The sequence below is a fragment of the Rhinopithecus bieti genome, unplaced genomic scaffold (genome assembly GCF_001698545.2).
Source record: "Rhinopithecus bieti isolate Rb0 unplaced genomic scaffold, ASM169854v2 scaffold_52032, whole genome shotgun sequence".
NCBI classification, from domain to species: domain Eukaryota; kingdom Metazoa; phylum Chordata; class Mammalia; order Primates; family Cercopithecidae; genus Rhinopithecus; species Rhinopithecus bieti.
In genome coordinates, this window is record NW_016821592.1 from 29,004 (window position 1) to 56,730 (window position 27,727).

General features: G+C 36.9%; 1 protein-coding gene across 1 annotated transcript in view; it reads left to right on the forward strand.

Annotated features, from left to right (window-relative positions):
• Window positions 1–3,308: 3,308 nt before the first annotated feature.
• Window positions 3,309–27,727, forward strand: part of SOS1 (SOS Ras/Rac guanine nucleotide exchange factor 1) — an 88,724-nt gene continuing 64,305 nt past the window's right edge. Inside the window, exons 1-5 of the mRNA XM_017860407.1 lie at window positions 3,309–3,433; window positions 12,357–12,488; window positions 14,286–14,450; window positions 16,355–16,564; window positions 20,277–20,420. Coding sequence (XP_017715896.1) covers window positions 3,392–3,433; window positions 12,357–12,488; window positions 14,286–14,450; window positions 16,355–16,564; window positions 20,277–20,420 — 693 coding nt within the window. The 5' untranslated portion in view covers window positions 3,309–3,391. The remainder of the gene's footprint in view (window positions 3,434–12,356; window positions 12,489–14,285; window positions 14,451–16,354; window positions 16,565–20,276; window positions 20,421–27,727) is intronic.

A 27,727-nucleotide genomic window follows, 5' to 3' on the forward strand; every position in this document is an offset into this window, starting at 1 on the left:
AGATCACTTGAGGTCAGGGGTTTGAGACCCGCCTGGCCAACATGGTAAAACCCTGTCTCTACTAAAAATACTAAAAAAAATTAGCCCAGCGTGGTGGCAGGCACCTGTAATCCTAGCTAGTTGGGAGGCTGAGGCAGGAGAATTGCTTGAACCCGGGAGGTGGAGGTTGCAGTGAGCCAAGGTCGCACCACTGCACTCCAGTCTGGGCGACAGCAAGACTCTGTCTCAAACAAATAAATACAGTAAATAGAGAGACTTAGTTAAATGACTTCTAAAGTCCCTTTTAACTCTAAGTCTGTGGTTTTTTAAATCTGTAGCTATAGTTTATGTGATGCTGGAGCTTTGAACTGGAATGTAACCCCCCAATTATAGCTACATTTTCCAGGACTACATCTAAGTGAAATCAGGAGCAGTCTATATTGTGTTTTTCTAAAAAACTTAAGTTGTTCTTTTTTTCATGTTAAATTTAAGATTTTGGTAGAATAGGTGGAACTATCTCACAGGTAATTTGAAGTTTGGGTCTAAAACCGAGGAGAGAAATCAGGACTAGGGATAGATTTGGGGTTGTCCATACAGGTGACTGTTAAATGTGGAAGTAAATGAGGTTATTTAGGGGGCAGAAGAGAAGGGAGTGAACAATCAAGAGTAGAAGGGGTAGAGGAATGGAGGAAGATATGGAACTCTACAAGGACATGGAAAAGGAATAAGGAAATTAGGGAAGAAATTGAATAGAGTATGTCCTAATACTAAGGAAAGAGTTTCAGAAATGAAAGGAACTTGACTGAGAAGCAGATAGAAATAGCCCACCATGTGGTGTTAGCATTCACTGCCAAATGAAGATGTTGGTCATTAAGATAAAGGTTATTTGAAAAGACAGTTTAAGCCATTGGGGGCATGCAAATCAGTGTACAAAAAGAAAACTTTTACAAGTTTCAGTTTTGTTTTTTTAAAGGTCATGCTAAGTATTGAAGAGGAATAAGTTTATATGGTTTGATACCTACACACATTAGTCAGAGTGTGGTGGCATGGTGAATGGAGAGCACAGAAATCAGAATTATGAATTCTGGGTTCTAGTACATACTCTCTATTATTTTAACTGTACAACCATCCAGTCACCTAACAAGGTGGAGATACTTGTAAACAAATTATGATCAGATTGCTAATTGTTGTACTCAATATGATCAAACCTTCTTGGGCAAATGATTTGAGCCTTCTGGGTTTCTTCACCTGTAAAATTAAATTGTTAAGAAAAATTTATTTTAGGCCGGGCACAAGGTCTCATGCCTGTAATCCCAGCACTTTGGAAGGCCAAGGCAGGTGGATTACCTAAGGTCGGGAGTTTGAGACCAGCCTGGCCAACATGGTGAAACCCCATCTCCACTAAAAATACAGAAATTGGCCGGGCATGGTGGCAGGTCCCTGTAATCCCAGCTACTAGGGAGGCAGAGACAGGAGAATTGCTTGAACCCAGGAGGCAGAGGTTGCAGTGAGCTGAGATCATGCCACTGCACTCCAGCCTGGATGACAGGGTGAGACCCTGTCTCAAAAAAATAAAAAATAAATAAATTTTGTTTTAAAGCTCATAATCTATGTAGTACCTCTTAATGCAGTTCTGGATTGTTACAATGCTGTTTGCCTTTAAAATGTGTATGAATGCATACATATGTATGTATACATATATGTACTTTTTAAGAATTATATAGGATATTATCTTTTATTGTTGTTTTGAGACAGGGTCTCCCTCTGTTGGCCAGGCTGGAGTACAGTGGTGTAATCATAGCTCACCGCAGCCCTGGCATCCTGGATTTAAGCGACTCTTCCACCTCAGCCTCTGGAGTAGGTGGGGACTACTACAGGCATGTGCCACCCTACTGGGCTTTTTTTTTTTTTTTTTTTGGTAGAGACAGGTTTTCCCTGTGTTGCCTAGGCTGGTCCTGAACTCCTGGCCTTAACCGTTCCTCATTGGTCAGCCTCAAAGTGTTAGGATTACAGGCATTAGCCACCACACCCAGCCTAGTACACTGTTTATAAAATTTTCCCTGTACACTGAGGCTGTCCCACCCTCTCAATTATTGAAGTGTAGTAGGACAGGCCATATTGTGTGCCCTGAGCCAGTGAGTACTGTGCACTTTCATCCAGTAAGTGCCGTACCTACCTGTTGGAGAGTTGAGCATGTTTTGGAACATGTTAGTGTTTCTCTCCTGGTACTGTCTTTTTTTGCCATTTATTTAGTAAGGAACAAAGGGATGCAAGTAAAGACTATCATGGTGTTTATTAACATGCAAGCTTTACAGAGGCCACTGGCCTGAGATTAAACTGAAGAAATGGTCAAGGCTGCTTTCCAGTGTGGACTCTTAAGTAAAACTTTTAATTAAAAAAAAAAAAAAATTAAAGAAATGATTGAGGAGAAAGAAGGTAAAGATTATTAGCCCACCAATATTCCTGAAGTATAGACAGTCACAAATTTTGTGTCCTTTGATATAGGGTGACTTTGTGTTCACAAATATTATTTAAATTTATGCGTGCCCTGCATAGTGCTTGCTGCCATAGATACACTGGTGAATTTGATGAGACATGCTCTTCCTGGATTTTATCATTTATTAGGAATGGTAAAATTAAACAACAGTCAGAGGCCCATAGTAGTTCAGTTTTGCCCAAGCACAATGTTGAATAAATGTTCTAACTGGTTCCTGGCAAAAATCATATAAACTGTATCTTTTATCATCACCTCAGCCTCTCCCTTTCCCCATTTCTGCAATGTATTGTAACCACAGTATGAGAAAAAACATGCTGAAATTATTTAGGTAAACTGGATCTCCAGGAACATATAAGCATGTGACTGGGAAAAAGGGTTGAGAACTCCTGACTTCTAGGTCAGTATCATTCAAATATGTGCTTGCAAGCCAGACCACATTTTTAAGTACAAATCCACTTTTTTTTTTTGAGACAAGAGTCTTGCTCTGTCCCCCAGGCTGGAGTGCAGTGGCACGATCTTGGCTCACTGCAGCCTCTGCCTCCTGCGTTCCAGCAATTCTCCTGCCTCAGCTTCCTGGATAGCTGAGATTACAGGCGCATGGCACCACACCTGGGTAGTTTTTGTATTTTTAGTGGAGATAGGGGTTCACCATGTTGGCCAGGCTGGTCCCAAACTCCTGACCTCAGGTGATCTGTCCGCCTCAGTCTCCTGGAGTGCTGGGATTACAGGCATGAGCCACCGTGCCAGGCCACAAACCCACATTTTTTAGTTTTAAAAATTTGTTTAATGATATGGAACCCACATTTTAATTACTTTGCTTTTTGTTTATAGGTCCAGGGGCAAGTTCATCCTACTCTCGAGTCTAATGATGATGCTCTTCAGTATGTTGAAGAATTAATTTTGCAGTTATTAAATATGCTATGCCAAGCTCAGCCCCGAAGTGCTTCAGATGTAGAGGTATGACAAATGTTGTCTTGTATTTACTTTATATCTAATTTGTGTGTTGGTTGTAATGTCAGTGAAGGGGGAAAGAATTTGCTCCATATATATATATGGTATATAAGAAAATGCAGCCTGGATTTTACTCTTTACAGGTTGAGTATCCCTTATCCGGAATGCTTGGGAACAGAAGTGTTTTAGATTTCGAGGTTTTTTTTTTTGTTTTTTGGTTTTTTTTGGAATATTTGCTGTATACTTACTGGCTGAGCATCCCAAATCCAAAAACCCAAACTCTGAAGTGTTCCAGTGAGCATCATGTCAGCATCTAGAAGTTTTTAATTTTGGCCTGATATAGTGGCTCAAGCCTGTAGTCCGAGCACTTTGGGAGGCCAAAGCGGAAGGATCACTTGAGCCCAGGAGTTTGAGACCAGCCTGGGAAACAAAGTGAGACCCCATCTCTAAAAAAAAAATTTGTTTTTAATTAGCTAGGCATAGTGGCATGTGCCATTCGGTAGTCCCAGCTACTCAGGAGGCTGAGACACAAGGATCACTTGAGCCCAGGAGATGGAAGCTCCAGTAAGCCCTGAATGAAAGAGTGGAACCCTGTAAAAAAAAAAAAAAAGAAGCTAAAAGTTTCAGATTTTGGAGTTTTGGATTAGGGATAATCAGCCTGTATTGCATATATGGTAGTTTGTATATATTCTAGCTGTTAAACTATTCATTTTTTGTTTGTAAGCTAAACCGAACAATTTCTTGATGATAGAATGATATACCCATATATTTAGGAGTGGCATATGTCCAAGCATTTCTTTTATTAAAGCCAGCTAACATTCCAAAAACATTTCTGTTAATGTTTTGATCTTCAGTTGTTACATGTATTTTAAGTGGTAAGTGAATTATTTCTTAGCAATTGAGAGAGAGAGAATCATCTAAACACCTAGGAAGGAGGTTCTATAATCTCTTACAAAGATGATATGGCCCCTGTCTTTTTAGGGCTTATGATTTAATGGAGATACAGATAGATATGTAGTCAGTAACATAATGTGATACTCTATGAGTAAAGAGTATATGGGAAACCATGAAAGGGGCAACTGATAGAGGCTTTGGGGTTTGGGATAGCTTCCAAGAAGAAGATATATCTAAACTGAGTTCGGAAGGAGTCGAAAGTTCGAGAGAAGAAAAAGGTTTGAAGTACCAACTGTAGAAAATGGGAGATACAGCTAGAAATAGAAAGAGTTCTCTGGCAATGATGAAGGACCATTTGACTTTAATGACTTCAAGTGTATAGTAGTTCAAATCTTTGAGTTTCTGTGACTTTGCTTTTGCAGCACTCAAGTGTGAGCACAAAAAAAGATAGCTGGACTGAATGATGTTTCCTCATGGATGTATAGCAGCAGAACAGTAGGGCAAGGGAATTGTAAAAACTGGTAATAGCAGTGCTTTGCAACCTTTTCAGTACACAACACACATAGAATGTAATGTTTTTATGGCACACAGTGATTGGGTAGGAAGTAATCTCTAGCAACCTCAGGCCTTGTCCTGCTCCCCTGAAGCTGAGGGATTGATAGACGGGCACATCCAATGAGAAACTGCTGAGAAGAGCATCACTGAATCAAAATTGGATAAGGAAAAAAGTGAAATGTGATAATAGCTGATCGGTTTGCTATATAGTATTATGCACTAGTCTGAATACTTTCATGCTTTCTATTTCATTTAAACTTTGTAATAATCCCGTCAAGATGGTATTGATTTTTTCCCTACTAGAATGTAAGCTCCAGGGATTTTTTTTTTTTTTTTTCTTGTTCACCAGCACCTAGAATCACCAGCACCTAGAACAATATCTGGCACAGAGAAGACACTCAGAAATATAAGTTGAATGAATGAATGTGGAAACTGAAGCACAGAAAGGTTGAATAACCTGCCCAAGGTCATGGTTATTAAGTAGTGAAGCCAAGACTTTTAACCAGAAAGTCTAGATTTTTGAGCATGCATTCTAATACCAGGTAGGAGAGGGCACATATAATGGAAAAACATGGAGAGAATAGGGTACTAGAGTTCTCAGTAAGGTCAGAGAACTGATAATATTAGGACATCTGAAAGAGAGAAATAGAATAGATTGAGCTGAGAGAAAGAGTTGTTTGAATGTAAGATTTCATTAAGTAACATAGTTACAAAGCAGGATGTGGCTAGACCAGGGGTGAAGGTCCCCAAGATGAGGTGTTCATGGAATTAAGAGGCCAGGGTATTTTGTGTGTCCCTAATATAAACCATAAAGTTGAACAGAATGGTAGCAGGACTTTACATGAGAATGGAAGAGTGATGTTAATACCTTTTTATACCACCACAGTGGGGTTTAGGTTTCAACATGAATTTGGGAGGGGCACAAACATTTGGACCATAGCAAATAGTGTCTTATATTCTTTTATCAGGAAATAATTTTCCATTTTCCTCATTCACTAGGATTCAGTATTTCTTTAATACACTTACAAAACTTTCTATTAAAATAATAAGGTCCCTAAATTTAGCAAGCCCTAAGTATGTTTTGTGATGAGTCATAAAATATTTTTCTTAAGTTTTGAGGGTCACATAAGAAAAATGTATTTAGAGGCTGGGCGTAGTGGCCCACACCTGTAATCCCAGTGCTTTGGAAGGCCGAAGCAGGCAGATAACCTAAGGTTGGGAGTTTGAGAACAGCCTGGCCAACATGGTGAAACCCCATCTCTACTAAAAGAAAAAAAAATACAAAAAATTAGCTGGGCACGGTGGCAGGCACCTGTAATCCCAACGCCTCAGGAGGCTGAGGCAGGAGAACTGCTTGAACCTGGGAGGCAGAAGTTGCAGTGAGCCAAGATTGCACCATTGTACTCCAGCCTGGGTGACAGAGCAAGATCCATCTCGAAAAAAAGAAAAAAGAAAATAATGTATTTTAAAAATAGATCAATCTGGATTAGCAGAATATACACATTTAAAAATCTTTCTAAAGAATACACTTCATAATGGTTCTCAGAGGCTATATTGATTGGAAAGAAAGGGAATTGGGGAAGATTCATTCAAAGAATACATATTTACAGTTAGGAGGAATAAGTTCAAGAGATCCTATTGTACAGCATGGTGACTATAGTTAATGATGGTATATTGTATTCTTGAAAATGCTAAGAGTGGATATTGATTGTTCTCACCACAAAAATAACTATGTGAGGTAATGCATTTGTTAATTAGCTAGATTTAGCCATTCCACAGTGTGTATGTACTTCCAAGCATCATCATGTTGTACATGATATACATGTACAGTCAATGTAAGGAATAAATAAATTTGGCTGGTGTGGTGGTTCACACCTGTAATCCCAGCACTTTGGGAGGCCAACGTGGGCAGATTGCCTCAGCCCAAGAGTTCAGGACCAGCCTGGGCAACATGGCAAAACCTTGTCTCTACTAAACATACAAAAAATTAGCTGGCTATGGGGGTAAATGCCTGTGGTCCCAGCCACCTGAGAGGTTGAGGTGGGAGGATTGCCTGAGCCCAGGAGGTTGATGCTGCAGTAAGCTGTGATCGCGCCACTGCACTCCTGACAGAGTGAGACCCTGTCTAAAAGGAAAAAAGAAGAAGTTTGAAAAAAAAAATGTTTAAAAAATACACTTTGCTTTAAAGTATAAGCATAATTCAAAGTATGGTAGCAATTACTACTTAATTTGGTAGCTCCTAGGGGATATGTCTAAGAGTGATTTTTAGTTGCCCTATAGTTTTGGGAAAATAGGTGCTTCAAAAGTGCTTGAAAATAGATGGATTGTGCATACATATTTTGCTCATGGTAATTAAAAAGTTTTGGTAAATTGTACTACAGATTATCACAAATTATATCATAGTCCAAATGAGTGGAATTTTGCTTTATTGATGTAGCCAGTAATCACTAATCTGTACTGCCAATATATTAGTATTTACCATCAGGCAGTGTTGCAGATGAATAAGGGAGTAGAGTCGTGCCTCAGTTTCTGTGGGGGATTGGCTGCAGGCTGCTGCCTGAAGATACCAAAATCCATGGATGCTCAAGTCCCTTATATTAAATGGCATAGTATTTGCATATAACTAATGAACACCCTCCCATATGCTTTAAATCATCTCTAGAATACTTACAATACCTAATACAAAGTAAATGCTGCCAAGTGTAGTGACTTGCGCCTGTACTCCCACCTACTCAGGAGTCTGAGGTGGGAGGATCACTTGAGCCCAAGAGTTCAAGGCTACAGTAAGCTATGATCGTGCCAGTGCACTTCAGTCTGGGTGACAGAGTGAAACTCTAACTCTTAAAAAAAAAAAAATTGAATTATATGTAAATAGTTATTACATTGTATTTTAAATTTTTTATTTTTTTTATTTTTTTTAAATATTTTTGATCTGCGGTTGGTTGAATCCACAGATGCAGAACCATGGATATGGAAGGCCCACTGTATTATATATATTTTAATGCTTTGGGAATGCAGAAGAAGGGTATATATTATTTGGCTCTGTTGATTCCAATTAATTCAAATGTTAAAAGATAGTATAAAAATTGCTCCAATCTGGTTTATTTTTCCCTCTTTTATAATAAGTATAATTTTCTGTATTTAAACTTTGAAAAAATAGAGGCAAAAGCTAATATTTTTTTCCTGTGTTATGACCCTAGTAAAGTATAGTCTTTAATTTCTTAGGTCTTGTCCTTTCGTAATTGTACTTGTTCTTTACTTGACTAGACTGATTTCCTTTGTTATTCCTTCCCTTTCTGGTCTATACGTACCCATATTTAACCAGCTTTGATTTCTTAGGACACTGATAGGTTTTTCTTTTCCTCATTCATCTCAGGCTTTTTTTTTTTAACTCCTTTATCTTAGACTTTTTCTTGTCATTAGCCCTTCATCGTAAAATGTAAAATGTCTGATTTCTTTTTCCATTCATTTTTTTTTTTTTTTTTTTTGAGACGGAGTCTCGCTCTGTCGCCCAGGCTGGAGTGCAGTGGCCGGATCTCAGCTCACTGCAAGCTCCGCCTCCCGGGTTTACGCCATTCACCTGCCTCAGCCTCCCGAGTAGCTGGGACTACAGGCGCCCGCCACTTCGCCCGGCTAGTTTTGTATTTTAGTAGAGACGGGGTTTCACTGTGTTAGCCAGGATGGTCTCGATCTCCTGACCTCGTGATCCGCCCGTCTCGGCCTCCCAAAGTGCTGGGATTACAGGCTTGAGCCACCGCGCCCGGCCCATTCATTTTTTTTCTTTAGCTTTTTTCCCTTGGAATCCTAAAGAGTCCTTGTAATTTCTTTCTTTTCTTTTCTTTTTTTTCTCTTTTCTTTGTTTTTTTTTTTTTTTTTTTTTTTTTTTTTTTTTTTGAGACAAAGAACTCGCTCTGTCACCCAGGCTGAAGTACAGTCGTATGATCTCAGCTCACTGCAACTTCCGTCTCCCAGGTTCAAGCGATTATCGTGCCTCAGCCTCCTGAGTAGCTGGGACTACAAGCGTGTACCACCATGCCTGGCTAATTTTTGTATTTTTAGTAAAGACAGGTTTTCACCATATTGGCCAGGCTGGTCTTGAACTCCTAACCTCAAGCAATCCGCCCACCTCAGCCTCCCAAAGTGCTGGGATTACAGGCATGAGCCACCACACCCGGCCAAGTCCCTATAATTTGTAATAAGCTTTCCATTAACATTTAGATTCCCCAAATAATTTATCCATATTTTCTACCTTTCTAAACAGAAACAAATTTCTCCCACACATACAAAAGTATATGGGGATCTGAATTTTTTTTAACTGAAGTACATATGTAGGAATTTATATAGGACCTAGAATATTTGTATTGGGTTTGGTCAAGATTATCTTTTTAAACCTATTTATTATGTAAAGGAAAAAACAGCGTTCTGCTAATAATAGAGGTGAATCTCAAACTTAGCTCTGTATCTCATTAATGTTTCCCAAAGGTACTAGATATTAATAAAGACAGAGTTTCTCATTTAATACAAATGAAATTATTAATCTTGAAATTAGGAGAGTAATAGTATTCTAATTCATGAATCTTTCATTGATCAGTCCTCCTTGGGCTTCTTTTTAAAAATACATTAAGGCCTGAGTGCAGTGGCTCATGTGTGTAATCCCAGCACTTTGGGAGGCCAAGGGAGAAGGATCATTTTGAGCTCAGGAGTTCCAGAGTAGCCTGGGCAACATAGAAAGGTCTCATTTCTACTAAAAATAAAAAAATTAGCTGGACATGGGGGCACATACATATAGTCCCAGCTTCTTGGGAGGTGGAGGCAGGGGGGATCACTGAAGCCCAGGAGTTTGAGGCTCCAGTGAGCTATGATCGCATCATTGCACTCCAGCCCGCGTGATAGAGCAAGACCCTTTTCCCCCTCAAAATAAATAAAAAGTAAAGAAATATAAAATATTTGTGAAAGAAATTTTATTTTGCTATAAAATTATAAATTTGCCACTACAAGAAATAAAGTAATTCCTTCAGTTTGGCCTCTTCCACATTCGAAACACCTTTTTTTTTTAAAAAAAGAAAAAACCCTATGAATTTTTCCCCATGCATTTTGACCCTTGGCATTATCTCCTAAGTATGTATTTGGTAATTTGATTTCATTAATACCCTTGTAAGTAAGTTTAAAATGTGCTGTGCTTCATTATTACCACCTTGCCTTTTTAAAAATCATTCGAGATTTTCTTTCCTCTTCTTTCCTTCCTCAAAACAATAAACCTAGAATGAGGTAGATGTAATTGATATGGACAGGGGTTGCTGTTCTGTTTTCTTTTTCTTCTCCCTCAACCCCTTCCTACAGTTAGTCTCTGTAATTCCATCACTGGTGATTTTTTTTTTTCAAAGACATGTAAATCTATTTAGAATTAATTGTCAGGTTGAGTTCAACTTCTGTCCTCTTCTATTGCTTTTATTTTTTTATTTTTACTTTTTTCTACTGCTTTTATATCTACACTGTGCACCAGTGTTTTTAGACTCCAGGTCATGGCCATTAGTAAGTCATAAAATTACTTTAGTGCATTGCCCAACCCTTATTTTAAAAAATAAAACAGGCCGGGCACAGTGGCTCACACCTGTAATCCCAGCACTTTGGGAGGCTTAGGTGGGTGGATCACCTGAGGTCAGGAGTTCAAGACCAGCCTGGCCAACATGGGGAAACCCATCTCTACTAAAAATACAAAAATTAACTGGGCATGATAGCACACGCCTGTAATCCCAGCTACTGGGGAGGCTGAGGCGGGAGAATCACTTGAACCTGGGAGTGGTGGTTGCAGTGAGCTGAGATTGCACCACTGCACTCCAGCCTGGGCAACAGAGCAAGACTCTGTCTCAAAATAAATAAATATATAAATAAAAACAGAATAGAAAATGCCAGTGTGCTACATATAATAAGGACAGGTTTGTTTTAGGAAACTTTGCTTCATTTGAGTATGTGTGCAGTATTTTATGGTATAATGTAAAAATGTGCTGAAAATTTATTCTTACAATGAGTTGGGGTTTTAAAAAATGTTGGAAAGCCACAGGGTCATAGCATTATTAGGTTTGTACTATAGTTACACTTAGTTAATCATGGGTTAAACCCATCACTATAAAACATTTTAACTGAAAACCACATAAGTTATTCCTAAATATCTTGTCATTTTTGGATTAACAAGTCTGTAAAATAAACTTGGAAAAAAGAAAAGAATTCTTGTTTTGGATGTTCCCTTCTCTCCCTTTGCCCCTTCCCTTTTCTGCTTTTTCACCTGCGATGTCTCCTCCATATTTGGACCTTTGTATTGCCTTTTACTGCATGAGGCTGGTGTCCTGGCAAATAGCTTTTCAACCAGACAGTTGAAAAGGTTTGTAAACCCCATTTTTAACTGCTATAATTTCTTTCAACATGCTTCTAATTCGATTAATTAGAATTAAAATAACTTTATTTGGAAGCTGATTTAGCCTTGGACATAGATGAAGATAAAATTTATTAAAATTGAATGGATTACACCCCTCAATTTATACATTTGCTCTTAAGATTTCCAAGAATCATTGTGTTCTCCACTCCTCTCATCACCAAGGACATCACAGGGCATCACACTTATTTATTTTCCATTTTACTAGCAAATAATTAAAACTTTTTATTCAGATTTATAATTAGGGATGATGTTTAATTTCATCTAGTTTTTATATACTAGTTGAATACTCATTTATTCAAAACACGTGTAAAAGTTACGTAATAGCGACCTCTACTGGTTTTAGTTATGGTATCCTGCAAGTGGATTTTTAAAAGTTTTGAGAGGATGAAAGCGCCTTTTTGAAGTGAATTAGTTTAATAAGGAATTCAACTGTGATAGTAACCTGAGTTCTTTCACTCTCAGTGGAAATTTTAGCTAAAGAATTTCTGGAAATTAAATTGAAGTGTTTTGTTAAAACGAATGACTGTGGGAGGACTTTAAAGAAACTACAGTGTATTAAAATTGCTGTCACCAATGCAAACCGTTGCTTTCCATGATTCTTAAATAGTTCTGAAGTGCTTTTGCATGGTGGATAAAGAATATTCATAGAGGTTTCCAATTGAAAAATGCTGCATGTAATTAGTACTGAAAGTAAGGACGAGTGAGAACTGGATTTAGATATTTACTTCTTGATCTTGGTTGCTGTTCCTTGAAATTTTATACAAGTACTATTTAAGGTAGCTTCTACTCATTCTTGTAATTAGCTTTATCACAGTGAAGTTGAAATTCAGGATGTGATATTCCCCCTAGATAATAGAAAGAATGTTTAGTCTCTTATTGCCTAATTAAGGAACTAATACATTGACAATTACTGTTTTCTGTTTGTAATGTAAATTATACCACATGTGAAAAGCTCTACTTTTGGTATTCTTTGATTTTAAAAGTAAATTTTAAGTGAAGGGCACTATTTGATATATTTGCTTAGTTGTTGTTTTCCTATTTTCCAAGGAACGTGTTCAAAAAAGTTTCCCTCATCCAATTGATAAGTGGGCAATAGCTGATGCCCAATCAGCTATTGAAAAGAGGAAGCGAAGAAACCCTTTATCTCTCCCAGTAGAAAAAATCCATCCTTTATTAAAGGTAATGCTGAAATACTGCCTTCTTGCCTTTTAAGGGAAAAATAAAACCCAACATTTTATACAATAAGAATATATTTTATGGATAATTGAGTCAACTTAAGAGTAAAATTCTCTCATTCTAAGTTTTCCAGAGATTTATGTGGTGGGAGGGGATGCTATGATAATAAGAAAATATAAACTGGGCAACATGATTTAAAGTAATTTCATATCAATAGTAATAAGCAAGTTGAGAGGACTAAGAAAGTTATTGTGGATTTTGTTTATCTCAGATGTAATTAGGACCACAAAGAGAATTTATAAAACTCCTCTTGTTGGTTAGACCTGTGTTCCTATAAATCCTTTTGATGTTAATACTTTGTGTAGAGACCTCTGTGAAAAGGCCATAAGGCTATATGTAATCTCTGAACAAAAAGATCACCTAAACTCTCCAGTCCTACTTATCATGTAAATAAATCCGTCAGTTGAATCTCTACAGAACTAATAGAAAAACCGCTGGAAGCTCGAATAATGCTATTTCTATTTTAGTTAATATAATGAACTACTGTTATCTCTCACAACAAAAATATAGGTATTATAATAAGTGAAAACCTAAATGCCAGCGATTTTGTACATACTATAATATGGACAAAATGTTAATACTTGTATACATTGTCTGACTTTTATTACTCAACAAAGATGTTATTATCCATAGTTTGTAAATGAAGTGACAGAGGCAGAAAGTGATTAAGTAACTTCTAGGCCAAGTTCACAAGACTCTAAGTGATAGTGTCAGAAAGTTCAGGTTTGCTTGATGTTTTCCAAAATTTAAAGTTAAACACTTGAATGAGTTTTAAGGTTGTATTTTGCATTCAGTTGTTTGAATAGAAATATCTGCCTTATGGAAAACTACTTCATCATTCTCTTCATGATTTTCATTGGCCATACATTGAATTGTATTCTAAGAGAATTAAATTGAGGTATATGAATACTATGTTAATAATCCTAAATTTTGAGTTTTATGTGCTAATTGTGAATATCATTTCAATTTATTTTAATACACTTTATCATGATACACTTAATAGTTTTTGTATACCCTAAAAGGTAAATGCAGCCTGTCTCCAGTTTGTAACGAACTTCTTATTTCAAAGTTGTTGTTTTTTTCCCTTAAATGAGTTGTTTGGAAAATAGATTTTGTTATTCTGTATGAACAGACCAGTCCCACAAAAGCCCATATTCTCTTTGAAGTCTAATACTAGGGCTATTTAACATTTTCTTAATAGCAACCATTATTCAGTAGGACATAAAATGAATTTTGTTTTCATAGAAATTGCCAGGGTTATATTAGGAATGTGCCCACTATGGTTTGGGGGAGCCCATCTTCCCTTGGAAAAGATAAAAGTATAAGCCTGGTAGAGATTCCTAGATACCAATAATACATTAACTCTCATTTTTTGTAAAAGAAAAAACTTGTTTGTTGTAGTTACTTCCAGGTATTCTGAATTAGGTAACAAAGAGCATTTACTCCCTTCTCCAAACTTGGGTCTTCCTTTATAGGTTAGGGATTATCTATTTGTAATCTCTGCTGCTTAAGTATTTTACATCATTAGAGGTAATTTTGCCTTGCCTTTTCTTAGCTCACATTTTCAATAGTAATACATATATTATTCATTGTTGAACCACTTAAAATTAAATATTGTTGGTAAGCACAGGCCTTAGGAAAAAAGTGTAAGCTAAGTTGCAAATATGTTTTTTATTTTTAATCAGTGTGTTAAATTTACAGTATATGATGTTTAAACATACTTTTCTTTTAATTTTGCAGGAGGTCCTAGGTTATAAAATTGACCATCAGGTTTCTGTTTACATAGTAGCAGTCTTAGAATACATTTCAGCAGACATTTTAAAGCTGGTTGGGAATTATGTAAGAAATATACGGCATTATGAAATTACAAAACAAGATATTAAAGTGGCAATGTGTGCTGACAAGGTAGGAAACTGAGCTTTTATATTTTTTTTCTTAAGTTTCTTTTTATGACTTATTAAATGCTAACGTACTATTCATGTAGAATAAAATTGTACTACGTGTTGGGGAATATCTCCAGTAACCTAATAGCAGGGACTCAAGATACCACTTTATAGAAATAAGATATTAGATATATAATATTAATATATGTTTAAATATGTCATGCAGTTTTTTTCTTCTGTGCTGTTGCAACTAGGGTTAATTAGAGTAATCTCTTAATAGATAATTTCTTTTTTTCTTTTCTTTTTTTTGAGATGGAATCTCGCTCTGTCGCCCAGGCTGGAGTGCAGTGGCACAATCTTGGCTCACTGCAACCTCCGCCTCCTGGATTCAGGCAATTCTCCTGCCTCAGTCTCCTGAGTAGCTGGGATTACAGGCACATGCCACCATGGCCAACTTATTTTTTTGTATTTTTAGTAGAGACAGGGTTTCACTATGTTTGTCAGGCTGATCTCAAACTCCTGACTGCCTCAGCCTCCCAAAGTGCTGGAATTACAGGCGTGAGCCACCGCACCTGGCTGATAGTAAATTTCTTAAAATTTATTTGGACTGAAAGATTTATAAGGTTATGGATTTACTTAAAAACAATTTTTCAAAATGTAAAACCTCAAAACAATAGTTTTACTTTGGCACCTAGCTTTCTTCAGATACTACTTTGTGGTTTTACAATAATAATAATAAGAGCAAACACTTATTGAAGGTTAGGCATATATGTGGCATATCTCCGTTGGTCCTTATGATATTCCTCTAAGGTGAGTGATCTTATCTACATTTTATAAAAAGGAGACTGAAATTCACAGGGATAAAGAAATTGGTCCAGAATTTTCTGAGAAGTTTCAAAGCCTAGACTTGAACTTTAGGTCTCTCTGAGTCTAAAGCTTTTCGTCATTACCTAAGGATGTTCATTTTACGGAAACAGCTTTGCAGAAAGGAAAATATTTTCTGATGAAACATTTCATTCCATTTTCCTCATTATACTCTTACTGATTTGGAGTATTATTTCTGATTACTGATTTCACTAAATTATGTTTTAGTATTTATTTGTTCTTTGAGAATGTGGCCATATAGAGTGAAAAAACCCACCTGATTTGAAGAAGAATTTCAAATGTTTGGGTATTTTTAAGTGAATAAGTATTTAGTTTTAAAAAATTATTATCTAGACACGAATATGAAATACTTGATACTTTTAATGAATCAGATAAATAAAATATTTTGAGTACCTACTACATATTTACACAGGGAGGAGATGCAAGAGAAGTATATATAAAACAAGGCTCCAGAGTTGATGAAGGTATACTTATATACATGAAACAATCAGAAAGCACGCAAGATAAAATATTTTATTGTGTTACAGAGATATGATGCTGTAGAAGTTCGCAAGAAGGGGAAAGATGTGTTCTAGCAAGATTAGTAACAGTAGACTTCTTGCAGAAAATAAAAGCTTATTTTGACCAATTCCCAACAAATGTAGGAAAATAGGCCGAATAGAAGGCTATAAAAATTATTTAAATATGAGATACTGAGGCCATGGAATAAAGTGATGATGGCAGGGTATAAAACAGAGAAAACCAAGTCAGAGAAATTAAAGACAGGATCTGGAAACACATTGGAAGTAATAGGTTAACAAGAGAGACAGACAGATAAATACTAGTAGTGATAGAGAACTTGGAGGAGTGTAGTAAGTGATATCAGATGTTGACTTCTGTTTTAGAGAAGCTGTGGAGGAATGCTGGCAATATATCCAAGAGGAGAAATTTGCTTGTTTGCTTTTTTATCATTTAAGAACTTTATTCAGAGAACTTAGAGCATTTCATGTCAAATTTGACGAAAGCTTCATATTTTATTATTATTTTTATATCTCTGACTAGGTATTGATGGATATGTTTCATCAAGATGTAGAAGATATTAATATATTATCTTTAACTGATGAAGAGCCTTCCACCTCAGGAGAACAAACTTACTATGATTTGGTAAAAGCATTTATGGCAGAAATTCGACAATATATAAGGGAACTAAATCTAATTATAAAAGTTTTTAGAGAGCCCTTTGTCTCCAATTCAAAATTGTTTTCAGCTAATGTAAGTATCATTATATATATACCTGTCATTGGCTGTGTTGTGAAATTTGCATGACCACTTCAAATTTGAAGTTGTATAGTTCATGATTACTAATTTGTTAATTTTTTTAAGTTGTGGGACTTAATTCATGATCACAAAGTGCTATAACAGTTGCAAGAGATTTAACATCAGAAATTAAGAGACAAAATACAAAGTAGACTGATTATGTAAGTGAAAATGAAATCACAGAATTGTCCATGTACTCCAAAGGATAAAGCTTCTTGTTTAGGTGGAAGATATTTTTGTTTGAGTCATTTGAATCATTCAGCCTACACTTCATCAATGCCAACTGTATTGTCAGGTACCATGCTTGGCAGCAGGGATTCAAAGATGAATAAGAAACAGTTCTGCTGGGCGCGGTGGCTCACGCCTGTAATCCCAGCACTTTGGGAGGCTGAGGCGGGCGGATCACGAAGTCAGGAGATCGAGACCATTCTGGCTAACATGGTGAAACCCCATCTCTACTAAAAATACAAAAAATTAGCTAGGCGTGGTGGTGGGTGCCTGTAATTCCAGCTACTCGGGAGACTGAGGCAAGAGAATGGCGTGAACCCGGGAGGAGCTTGCAGTGAGCCGAGATTGCACCACTGCACTCCAACCTGGTCGACAGAGCGAGACTACATCTCAAAAAAAAAAAAAAGAAAGAAAAGAAAAGAAACGGTTCCTTTCCTTAAGTTTAGTCAAGACAGAGATATAAACTATACATTGCAGTAAAATGTGGTAATCACCCTATCAGAAGTATGACAGCAGTAGTATTGGGAGCACAAAAGAAGGGGCTAGTAACATTGAAACTTAGACAAAGGATTACTGATCTTACTATAGTAATCAAACTAACCTAACTGGGTCCTGAAGAAATGCTGAGTGAGAACGGGTGAGATTGTCATAGGAGCTACACACTGGTAATTCCTGGAACTGTAGCCACACAGCCATAAATGACTGATAGAGAAGCAGTGCTCACTACAGAGGCTGGGACTAGGCTCAAGCTATGGCAATGAGTGAACATTAAAAAATAAAGCAGTAGATTATGGTGATGGTTGTACAAATCTGTAAATATATTAAAGACTATTAAATCACTCACTTTAAATGGATACATTGTATGGTTTCTAAATAATGTTTCAATAAAGTTGCTTAACAAAAAGAGTAAAGAAGAGGCAAAGGTTTCTGAGGACACAAAAATCAAGAACCAAAATGGCCAAAAAGCACATCAAAAGGTGTTCAACATCACTAATCATTAGAGAAATGTAAATTAAAACCACGACATACTACTACATTCTCATTAGAAAGGCTGAAATGTAAATGACTTCCAATACCAAAAGTTGAAATGGGTATAGAGCAACTGCTTGTGGAAATATAAAATTCCCACATTACTTGAGAATGTAAACTGGTATATTTTGGAAAACAGTTTGGCAGTTCTCTCTCTCTTTTTTTCTTGAGACGTAGTCTCGCTCTGTTGCCTAGGCTGGAGTGCAGGGGTGCGATCTTGGCTCACTGCAACCTCTGCCTCCTGGGTTCAATCCATTCTCCTGCCTCAGCCTCCCATGTAGCTGGGATTACAGGTGTGTGCCACCACACCTGACTAATCTTTGTGTTTTTAGTAGAGGCAGGGTTTTACCATGTTGGCCAGGCTGGTCTCAAACTCCTGACCTTAAGTGATCCACCAGCCTCGGCCTCCCAAAATGCTGGGATTAGAGGCGTGAGCCACCATGCCTGGCCAGTTTGGCAGTTCTCTATAACAATAAACATAAATTAACCATATTGCCCAGCAATTCTACTCCTAGGTTTTTAACCAGAAGAAATGAAAACATGTCCATGCAAAACTGGTTCATGAATGTTCATAGCAGCTTTATTTGTAATAGCCCCAAACTGGAAACAACCCAAATGTCCATCAGCAGGTGAATGTATAAACAAACTGTGGTATGACCATACAGTGGAATGTTACTGAGGAATAAAAAAAAAAGAAATAGTTATGCATGCAACAGCATGGGTGCAGCTCAAAAATATAAGCAAAACACTAGGCACAAAAGACAATATATGATTCCATTTATTTAATATTCTAGAAAAGACATTTCTATAGAGACAAAAAGGAGATCACAGGTTTCCTGGGAGTGAGGCCTAGTAAGGGTTGATGGAAATGGGGCACATCTTAAGAAGTTAAGATGATGAAAAGGTTCTGTATCTTGATTGTGCTGGTGGTTAGAAGGGTGAATAACTACACAAAATCTCACCAAAATAACATTTAAAATAGGAGTTTCTTATATACACCATCCATGCCTCAAAGTCAACTTGATAAATATTGTCACTGATAAAAAAAGGAAATCAAATAATAGTAACCAATTTTAATTTAAAGTACAAAATGGGCCAGGCGCGGTGGCTCAAGCCTGTAATCCCAGCACTTTGGGAGGCCGAGCGGGGGCCGGATCACAAGGTCGGAGATCGGACCATCAACTGGCTAACACGGTGAACCGCCATCTCTACTAAAATACAAAAACTAAGCCGGGGCGCGGGTTGGGCCAGCGCCTGTAGTCCAGCTTACTCGGGAGGCTGAGGCAGGAGAAGTGGGCGTGAACCCGGTGGAGGCCAGAGCTTGTAGTTGAGCTGAGATCTGGCACTGCACTCCAGCCTGGGGTGACAGAGCGAGACTCCCGTCTCAAAAAAATAAATAAATATAAATAAATACAATAAATAATACGAACTAAAATAAATATAAATAAATAAAGTACAAAATGGATATGGTTTCAGATTCTGTGTTGCAACTAACCCTTAAGAAACTATCATTTGTTGAATTTTAGTAAAGAACCATAAAAGGATAGTCACTCTATTTATATGGAAAGTCCAGAATAGGCAAATCCATAGAGACAAAGTAGATTAGTGGTTGCCAGGCACTGGGGAGAGGGAAGGAATGGAGAGTGACTGTACCGGATATTTAGCTATCCACCTTCCAGAAAAATCATAGGGTTTCTTCTTGTGGTAATGAAATGTTCTAGAATTTGATACTGGTGATGACTGCACAACCAATATTGAAAACCACTGACTAGTAACTACACTTTTAACGAGTGAATTTTATGGTATATGAGTTTTATCTCAATAGAAAATTACACAGAAAAGCTATATTTTCATATACTTCAAAATAATGTATCACGACAGATTGTATGCAGAAATAGATATGAAAATCCTGCTGTCTTCTAGTACACTATGTTAGAGATTTGCAAATGTAAAACATTGCCATTCTTCTGCTGAATGTTTTTTATTGTGGTTTAAAAAAATTTGGCTACTTTTTATAAAAGTGCTATTTATGTTAACACATAATGGGTTTATTATTTTTAATGAATTAAATATTTTTTAAAATTTTGCTTTTAACTTCTAATGTGGTAAACATTGAAATACATAGTTACAAACAAAAGGTTTTAGAATCTTCAATAATTTTAAGAGTGTGAAGGAGTCCTGAGACCAGAAAGTTACAAGACCACTGACCTAGAGAAATGTATTTGCAAATTGCACATCTTTGCAGAAGGAATTCTTGAATTGTCTTTTATTCATATTTGTAAGTCATTAACATTTTTCACTGTATCTGCCATGTTAAATTTTGTGATTATAAAATGACTTTTTGGCTCAAAATTTGTTTAATATTATAATAATACAGCCTCACTGAATTTATGTGTTTTCCCCCAAACAGGATGTAGAAAATATATTTAGTCGTATAGTAGATATACATGAACTTAGTGTAAAGTTACTGGGCCATATAGAAGATACAGTAGAAATGACAGATGAAGGCAGTCCCCATCCACTAGTAGGAAGCTGCTTTGAAGACTTAGCAGAGGTAAGTACTTCAGTTATATACCCAAAAAGTCTACATAAAAGCCTACATTTACGTTAAAATTGAGAGTCTTCTTTCCAGCTAAAGTCATAGATGTGAATTGTTCACTACTTATCTGTTATTGCTCCTTTGCCATAGGGTCATTGTCAACATATGTTTCTGTTATCTTACCAAACAGAAAAAGTGGTCTCTTGTTAATTATAGAAAAGCAGACACCACCAAGGGGAAGTATGACAGCTGTCACCCAATGGCCTACTGTAAAAGGTTAAGAAAAGTCAATGAATGACTATTAAGGAACAGACCACAGAACTTGCACCTGAAGTCAGATTACTTGTGTTCCAGTCTAAGCTCTGCTGCTTATTAGTTGTGTGACCAGTGGCAAGTTATTTCATTTCTTTAAACCTCCATATCTTTATTTGTCAAATAAGAATGATAATGCAGGTTGAGTATTCCTAATCCAAAAATCCCAAATCTGAAATGCTTCAAAATCTGAAACTATTCCAACATGATGCTCCAAGGAAATGCTCATTGGAGCATTTCAGATTTGGAATTTTCAGACTCGGGATGCTGAAGCAGTAGGTATAATACAAATAATCCAAAATCTGAAATCTTAAACACTTCATTTTGGGTAAGAGATACTCGATCTGTAATACCAGGATTTTCATGAAAAATTAAATAATCTATCTGAAGTATTTACCTATCTACCTTCACATAGTAAGCTTACTCAGTATGTGATAACCGCATTATTATTTAGAATAGGAATGAAGTAAATAGGACAATAAGGTCCAGGATCTGGATGATTCAGATACCATGAGATAGAAAGACAGGTCATTAGCTCCTCAGATATTTCAAATGCTAAAATACATGAGTCAGTCCTAATAAGTTAGCATTAAGAGTCATTCTGAGGTTTCTAGCGTTTGCTGTGTTCTCACTCTAAAATCTCACTCACTCATTATGATACAGCATTGAGCTTGTAAAATATTTTTTTTTAATTAAGACTTTCAGGCAAAATAGAATGGTAAGTTCAAGCATCACCACAGCCCTTTCATTCCTGCTCCAAACACACATAAGTAATAAAGTATAACAAGAAAAATGTGGAATATATATAACTAAACTTGAAAACAAGATCAGGAATGGAATAGACATTCAAGGTAGTGAGCTCTGGTATCTGGGCGTTTAGGCTCTTAAGGACAGTGAATTGTTTTAAATGGCACAAAAGACAATGTGTTCCATGAAAGCCAGAGCAAGACTTCTTGCTCAAGTCCCTCCTTATAATAGGATGCTAGGAAAATCTCCCAACCTGGTATCTACAGTAAAGTTTTCTAAAAAGTTGTGGACTTGACGTGGGGAGACAAAAACGTTGCCTTACAATAATAACTTAACAAAGTTTCCTACAGCATTAAGCTAATATGAAGCCTGAACCCCCAAAGTCATTTTAAGAGTAGGTTCTGGTTTGGAAGAGTGATCATAAAAGGAATGAGAGAAAAAAAGGAAACAAAACATTAAGTCTCCCACCAAGAAGCATATAATACAAAATTCAAAAAAACAAGGTAAATTCTAATTCTCAGAATGAAATTAATAAAATCAACAATTACAACATGAATTTATTCCAGATGAAATTGAATTTGTATAATAGACATATAAAAAGTTTAAAAGAAGTTTAGGATGCTGAAAGAGCTAAGTGAAGGAATATGATCCATTTATAAAGAAGATATTGTGAAACAAAAATAGGTGGAAAGGAAATGAGCAGATTTCTAGATATCAAAAGACAGAGATTTTGAGAATTAAATATATTACACAAGCATTGAAATAACTTATATAGTATAACATTTGCTGGACCCACTTCAAGGATAAAATTAGTAAATTGGAAGATGGAATTGAGGACTTCACTGAGAATGTGACACACAGACAAAGATAAGAAACATGAAAGGCCAATTGAAAGTAATAAGCATAGCCGGGCACTGTGGCTCACGCCTGTAATCCCAGTACTTTGGGAGGCTGAGGCGGGCAGATCACCTGAGGTCAGGAGTTCAAGACCAGCCTGGCCAATATGGTGAAACCCCATCTCTACTAAATATACAAAAATTAGCCAGGCATAGTGGTGCATGTCTGTAATCCCAGCTACTTGGGACGCTGAGGCAGGAGAATCGCTTGAACCCAGGAGGTGGAGGTTGCAGTGAGCCGAGATTGCACCACTGCACTCTAGTGACAGAGCAAGACTCCATCTCAAAAAAAAGTAATAAGGATAAGCTGAGAGGCTTAGTATACATCTAATAGGAGTTCCAGACAAAGAGTGATGGAGAAACAATATTTGAAAACATAAAAATGGATAATTTTCAAGAATGAGGACATTAGTTCCCAGATCAAAAATGAATTCCAAATATTGTTCATGATAAATAAAACACACAGCTGAAAACATGGCAGTGAAACTATAGAACATCAAAGATAAAGAGAAAATCTTGGGTTGGGCGCAGTGGCTGATGCCTGTAATCCCAGCACTTTGGGAGACTGAGGCGGAGGGATTGCTTGAGGTCAGGAGTTCGAGACCAGCCTGGCCAACATGGTGAAAGACCATCTCTACTAAAAAATACAAAAATTAGCCAGGCGTGGTGGTGGGAGCCTGTAATCCCAGCTACTCAGGAGGCTGAGACACGAGAATTGCTTGAATCTGGGAGGCAGAGGTTGCAGTGAGCTGAGTTTGCGCCACTGTACTCCAGACTGGGTGGTTTCACCAGACTGGGTGACAGAGCAAGACCCGGTCTTAAGGGAAAAAAAGAGAAAATCTTAAAAGCTGTTAAGACACGGGAAGCTGAGGCAGGAGAATGGCGTGAACCCAGGAGGCAGAGCTTGCAGTGAGCTGAGAGTGCGCCCCTGCACTCCAGCCTGGGGGACAGAGCAAGATTCCGTCTCAAAAAAAAAAAAACCTGTTAAGCTGTTAAGACAGAAAAGAAAATATTTTGCAAAAGAACTATAATTAGAATGGCAGCAGGGTTCTCTTTAACAACACAGGTTAACAGTCAGTTGAGTAATATCTTTAAAGTACTAAGGTAAAATAGGATTTTCTATCTAACTACAGTATTATTCAAGAATGAGGACAGATTTTTAAATAATAAAGTTTGTAGAAGAAAACATAAGTGTTCTTTATGACCTTGGAATATACAAAGATTTCTTAAACAGGACACAAAAGCACTAACCATGAAAGAAAAAAATTGATAAACTGGACTTCATTAGATGTAAGAATATCCATTCATCAAAAGACAAAATTAATAGAATGAAAAGGCAAGCTATAGACTGGAAGATAATATTTATAATATACGTAGCCAATGAAAGACTCATATCTGGGATATATTAAGAACTCCTGGCTGGGCACAGTAGCTCATACCTGTAATCCCAGCACTTTGGGAGGCCAAGGCCAGTGGATCACTTGAGGTCCGGAGTTTGAGACAAGCCTGGCCAACGTGGTGAAACCCCATCTCTACTAAAAATACAAAATTAGGCAGGCATAGTGGTGCATGTCTGTAATCCCAGTTACTAGGGAGTCTGAGGCAGGAGAATTGCTTGAACTCAGGAGGTAGAGGTTGCAGTGAGCCAAGATCACACCACTGTACTCCAGCCTGGGCGACAGAGCGAGACTCTGTGAAAAGAACAAAAAACCCTAAAACAAAATAACTCCTACATGCCTACAAATCAGTAACTAAAACTTCAGGGTTTTTTTGTTTTGTTTTGTTTTTAGAAAATAGGCAAAAGACTTGAGTAGGTACTTCATACACAAAAAAGATGCTCAACATTGTTATTCATCCAGGAAATGAATTTTGAAACCATGGAGTAGTTGAAAGTCTACTTGCTGGTGGGGGCTAGGGTGTAATTTGGTACAGCCACTTTGGAAAACTGTTTGGCATATCTACTAGAGCTAAGCATACAATGTACCCTATGACTCAGCATTTTAACTCTTGGGCATATATCAAACAAAAATGATTGCTTATGTTGACTGAAAGACATTTAAGAATGTTCGTGGTAGGTTTATTCATAATGGATAATTAGTGGTATATTCACACAAGAAAATGCTATCTGGCAATAAAAAAGAATAATTGCTGATAAAAGCAACAACATAATATTGAGTATAATAAGACTCAAAGTACATACTATATTGATATATAGGAAGTTCAGAAACATGTATCTTTGGAAACAGATTATTAGAATAGTGGTTGACTGGGAAACATGACGGAGATTTCTGAGGTGCTAGAAATGTTCTATTTCTTTATCTGGGTGGTGGTCACAGAAATGCATTGTATACAATAAAAAGTCATCAAATTACAGACTTGATGTAAAGTTGTTCCTGAATTTATCAAAATGAGGAAAAGTGAAGAATAAATAAAACCATTTCAAATATACAATGACCAAGAGCGTTTACTACTTGTAGACACTCATTATAAGATGCATTGGATGGCGTTCTTTAGCAAGAAGGAAAGTTCTACTCAAAGGGAAGTCAAGAAATACAAGAACTGATGATGAAAAAGAAATTGGTAGATGTAGGCCGGTGGCTTGCACCTGTAATCCCAGCACTTTAGGAGGCCAAGGTGGGCAGATCACTTGAGCTCAGGAGTTCAAGACCAGCCTGGGCAATACGGTGAAACCCCATCTCTACAAAACAAAATTACCAAAATTACCCAGGTGTGGTGGTGTGCACCTGTAGTCCCAGCTACTCTGGAGACTGAGGTAGGAGGATCACTTGCGCCCAGGAGGCTGAGGTTTCAGTGAGCCAAAATCACGCCACTGTGCTCCAGCCTGGGTGACAGACTGAGACACTGTCTCTAAATGAAAATGTGTTGATAAATTTAATGAATTGCTGAATAGTTTTAAAAATATTTTTAAAGTTTTTTTATCTTGGAAAGACTAAACTATATTTCTATGTATTAGTGACAAAGTATACAGTATACAGTATGTAAAGTGGACTTGTGTTTGTGATAGAAAAATAACTTTTGAAAATTTATAGATAGCCATATTTATTTTTTTAAAAATTTAGGAAAATCACCAAAAGAACAGAAATACTACCTGTAGCTTATAATGTACAGATAGGGAAAAGGAACTATAGTAATTTTTTTTTATCATTTTCACTGATAATAGGAAAGAATAAATGAAGCAAACAAAAACAATGATAATGAAGATAAAATGATATAAAAAAATCCAACTACATTAGTAACTCAGTATATACAAACTGATGAAACTCAGTCTATTTAAAGAGAGTAATTCTATTTGATTTTTTAAAATTCACTTTAGGCCTGGCGCAGTGGCTCATGCCTGTAATCCCAGCACTTTGGGAGGCCGAGGCGGGTAGATCACAAGGTCAGGAGTTTGAGACCAGCCTGGCCAACATGGTGAAACCCGGTCTCTACTAAAAAAAAAAATACAAAAAGTAGCTGGGCATGGTGGTGTACATCTGTAATCCCAGATACTCAGGAGGCTGAGGCAGGAGACTTTCTTGAACCCAGGAGGTGGAGGTTGCAGTGAGCCTAGACCATGCCACTCCTCTCCAGCCTAGGCGACAGAGTAAGACTCCGTCTCAAATAAATAATAAATAAATAAATATAAAATCCACTTTATGCAGCGTATAAAAGATGTTCTTAAAACAGAACCACAGAAATATTTTAAGATAAAGGGATGAAAAATCATAATATATAAAAACTTACCAAACTTGTATACCAATATTAATTCATATTAACTGATAAAATTACACAAAGTAAGTGCTGAGGAGGAAAAAAGAGAAACACTTCGTAATAGTAAAAGGGATACTATCATGAAGATATAACAACCATTAATGTGTATGCATCTGATTATAAAGCCTCAAAATATAAGAAGTAGAAACTGACAGGATTACAAGAAACTAAAAAAAATTGCTATCATAGGAAATTTTAACACGTCTCCATCAGAAATTAACAGATCAAACAGAAAAAAGATTAGACTACAGAAGATTAGACTAACACATTTGATTTTACACACACACACACACACACACACTCTCTGCCTCTCTCACACTCAACCCTCCATATTCATGGCTTCCACATCTGTGGATGCAGCCAACTGTGGATTGAAAATATTTTGGGGGGAAGAAAAGCATAACTGGCATAATTGTAGCTGTACTAACATAATGTTAAGCACATTAGAATACATTACATCAGGGTACATTACAATACCCTAAACAATACAGTATAACAACTCTTTACATACGTACATTATATTAGAAGTAACATAGGGATCCTCTGAAGGTTATATGCAAATATACTATTTTATATCAGGGACTTGAGCATCCCTAGATTTTGGTATCTGCATGGGATCCTGTAATCAATCCCTCACCGATACAAGGGACAACAGAGTGTGTATGTGTGTGTGTGTGTGTACACAGTCATCCCTCAGTATATGTGGGGAATTGGTTCTAGGACTCCCTGCAGATACGCAAATCCACACATGCTCAAGTTCCACATCAGCCCTGCAAAACTTGCATAGGCCCTGTGGAACCCATATATACAAAAAGCCAGCCCTCAGTGTACAAGGGTTTCACATCCCACAGATACTGTATTTTTGATCCTCATTTGGTTGAAAAACATCTGCATATAAGTGGATCCGTGCAAGTCTAACCCACGGGTTGTTCAAAGGTCAGCTGTATATATCTTAATATATATACAGATATATATCTGTATATATCTTAATACTGTTGCCTTGAGGATTAAGTTTCAACATAAATTTTGCAGAGAGATGCTTACAGTTTTACATATTTTTTGAAAAAATAGTAATAATTAAGTTAAGCTTTCAACCCAAGAAACAAGAAAGAGAACAGGAAACACCTAAGAGAACAATATGTAAGGAAGTAACAGAACAGAATTCATGAATTAGAAATTGATATAACAAAAGATCTCATGGCTGATCAACGGGAAAAGGAAACACAAATACTAGATGGGATCTCGGCTCACTGCAACCTCCGCCTCCCAGGTTCAAGCAATTCTCATGCCTCAGCCACCCCAATAGTTGGGATTACTGTGCCACCACTTTTGGCTAATTTTTGTGTTTTTAGTAGAGACGAGGTTTTGCCATGATGGCTAGGCTGGTCTCGAACACTTGGCCTCAAGTGATCTACCTGCCTCGGCCTCCCAAAGTGCTGGGATTACATACGTGAGCCATCGTACCAGGCCTGTTTTTTAAATCATGGAAGAACACTAAGATCCACTTCAAAATGTTTAAGAACTGTAATGACATAACCTTTAAAATTATATAAAAGAGCAGTATCAATGTTCTAAGTTAAAAAACATTAAAAAATG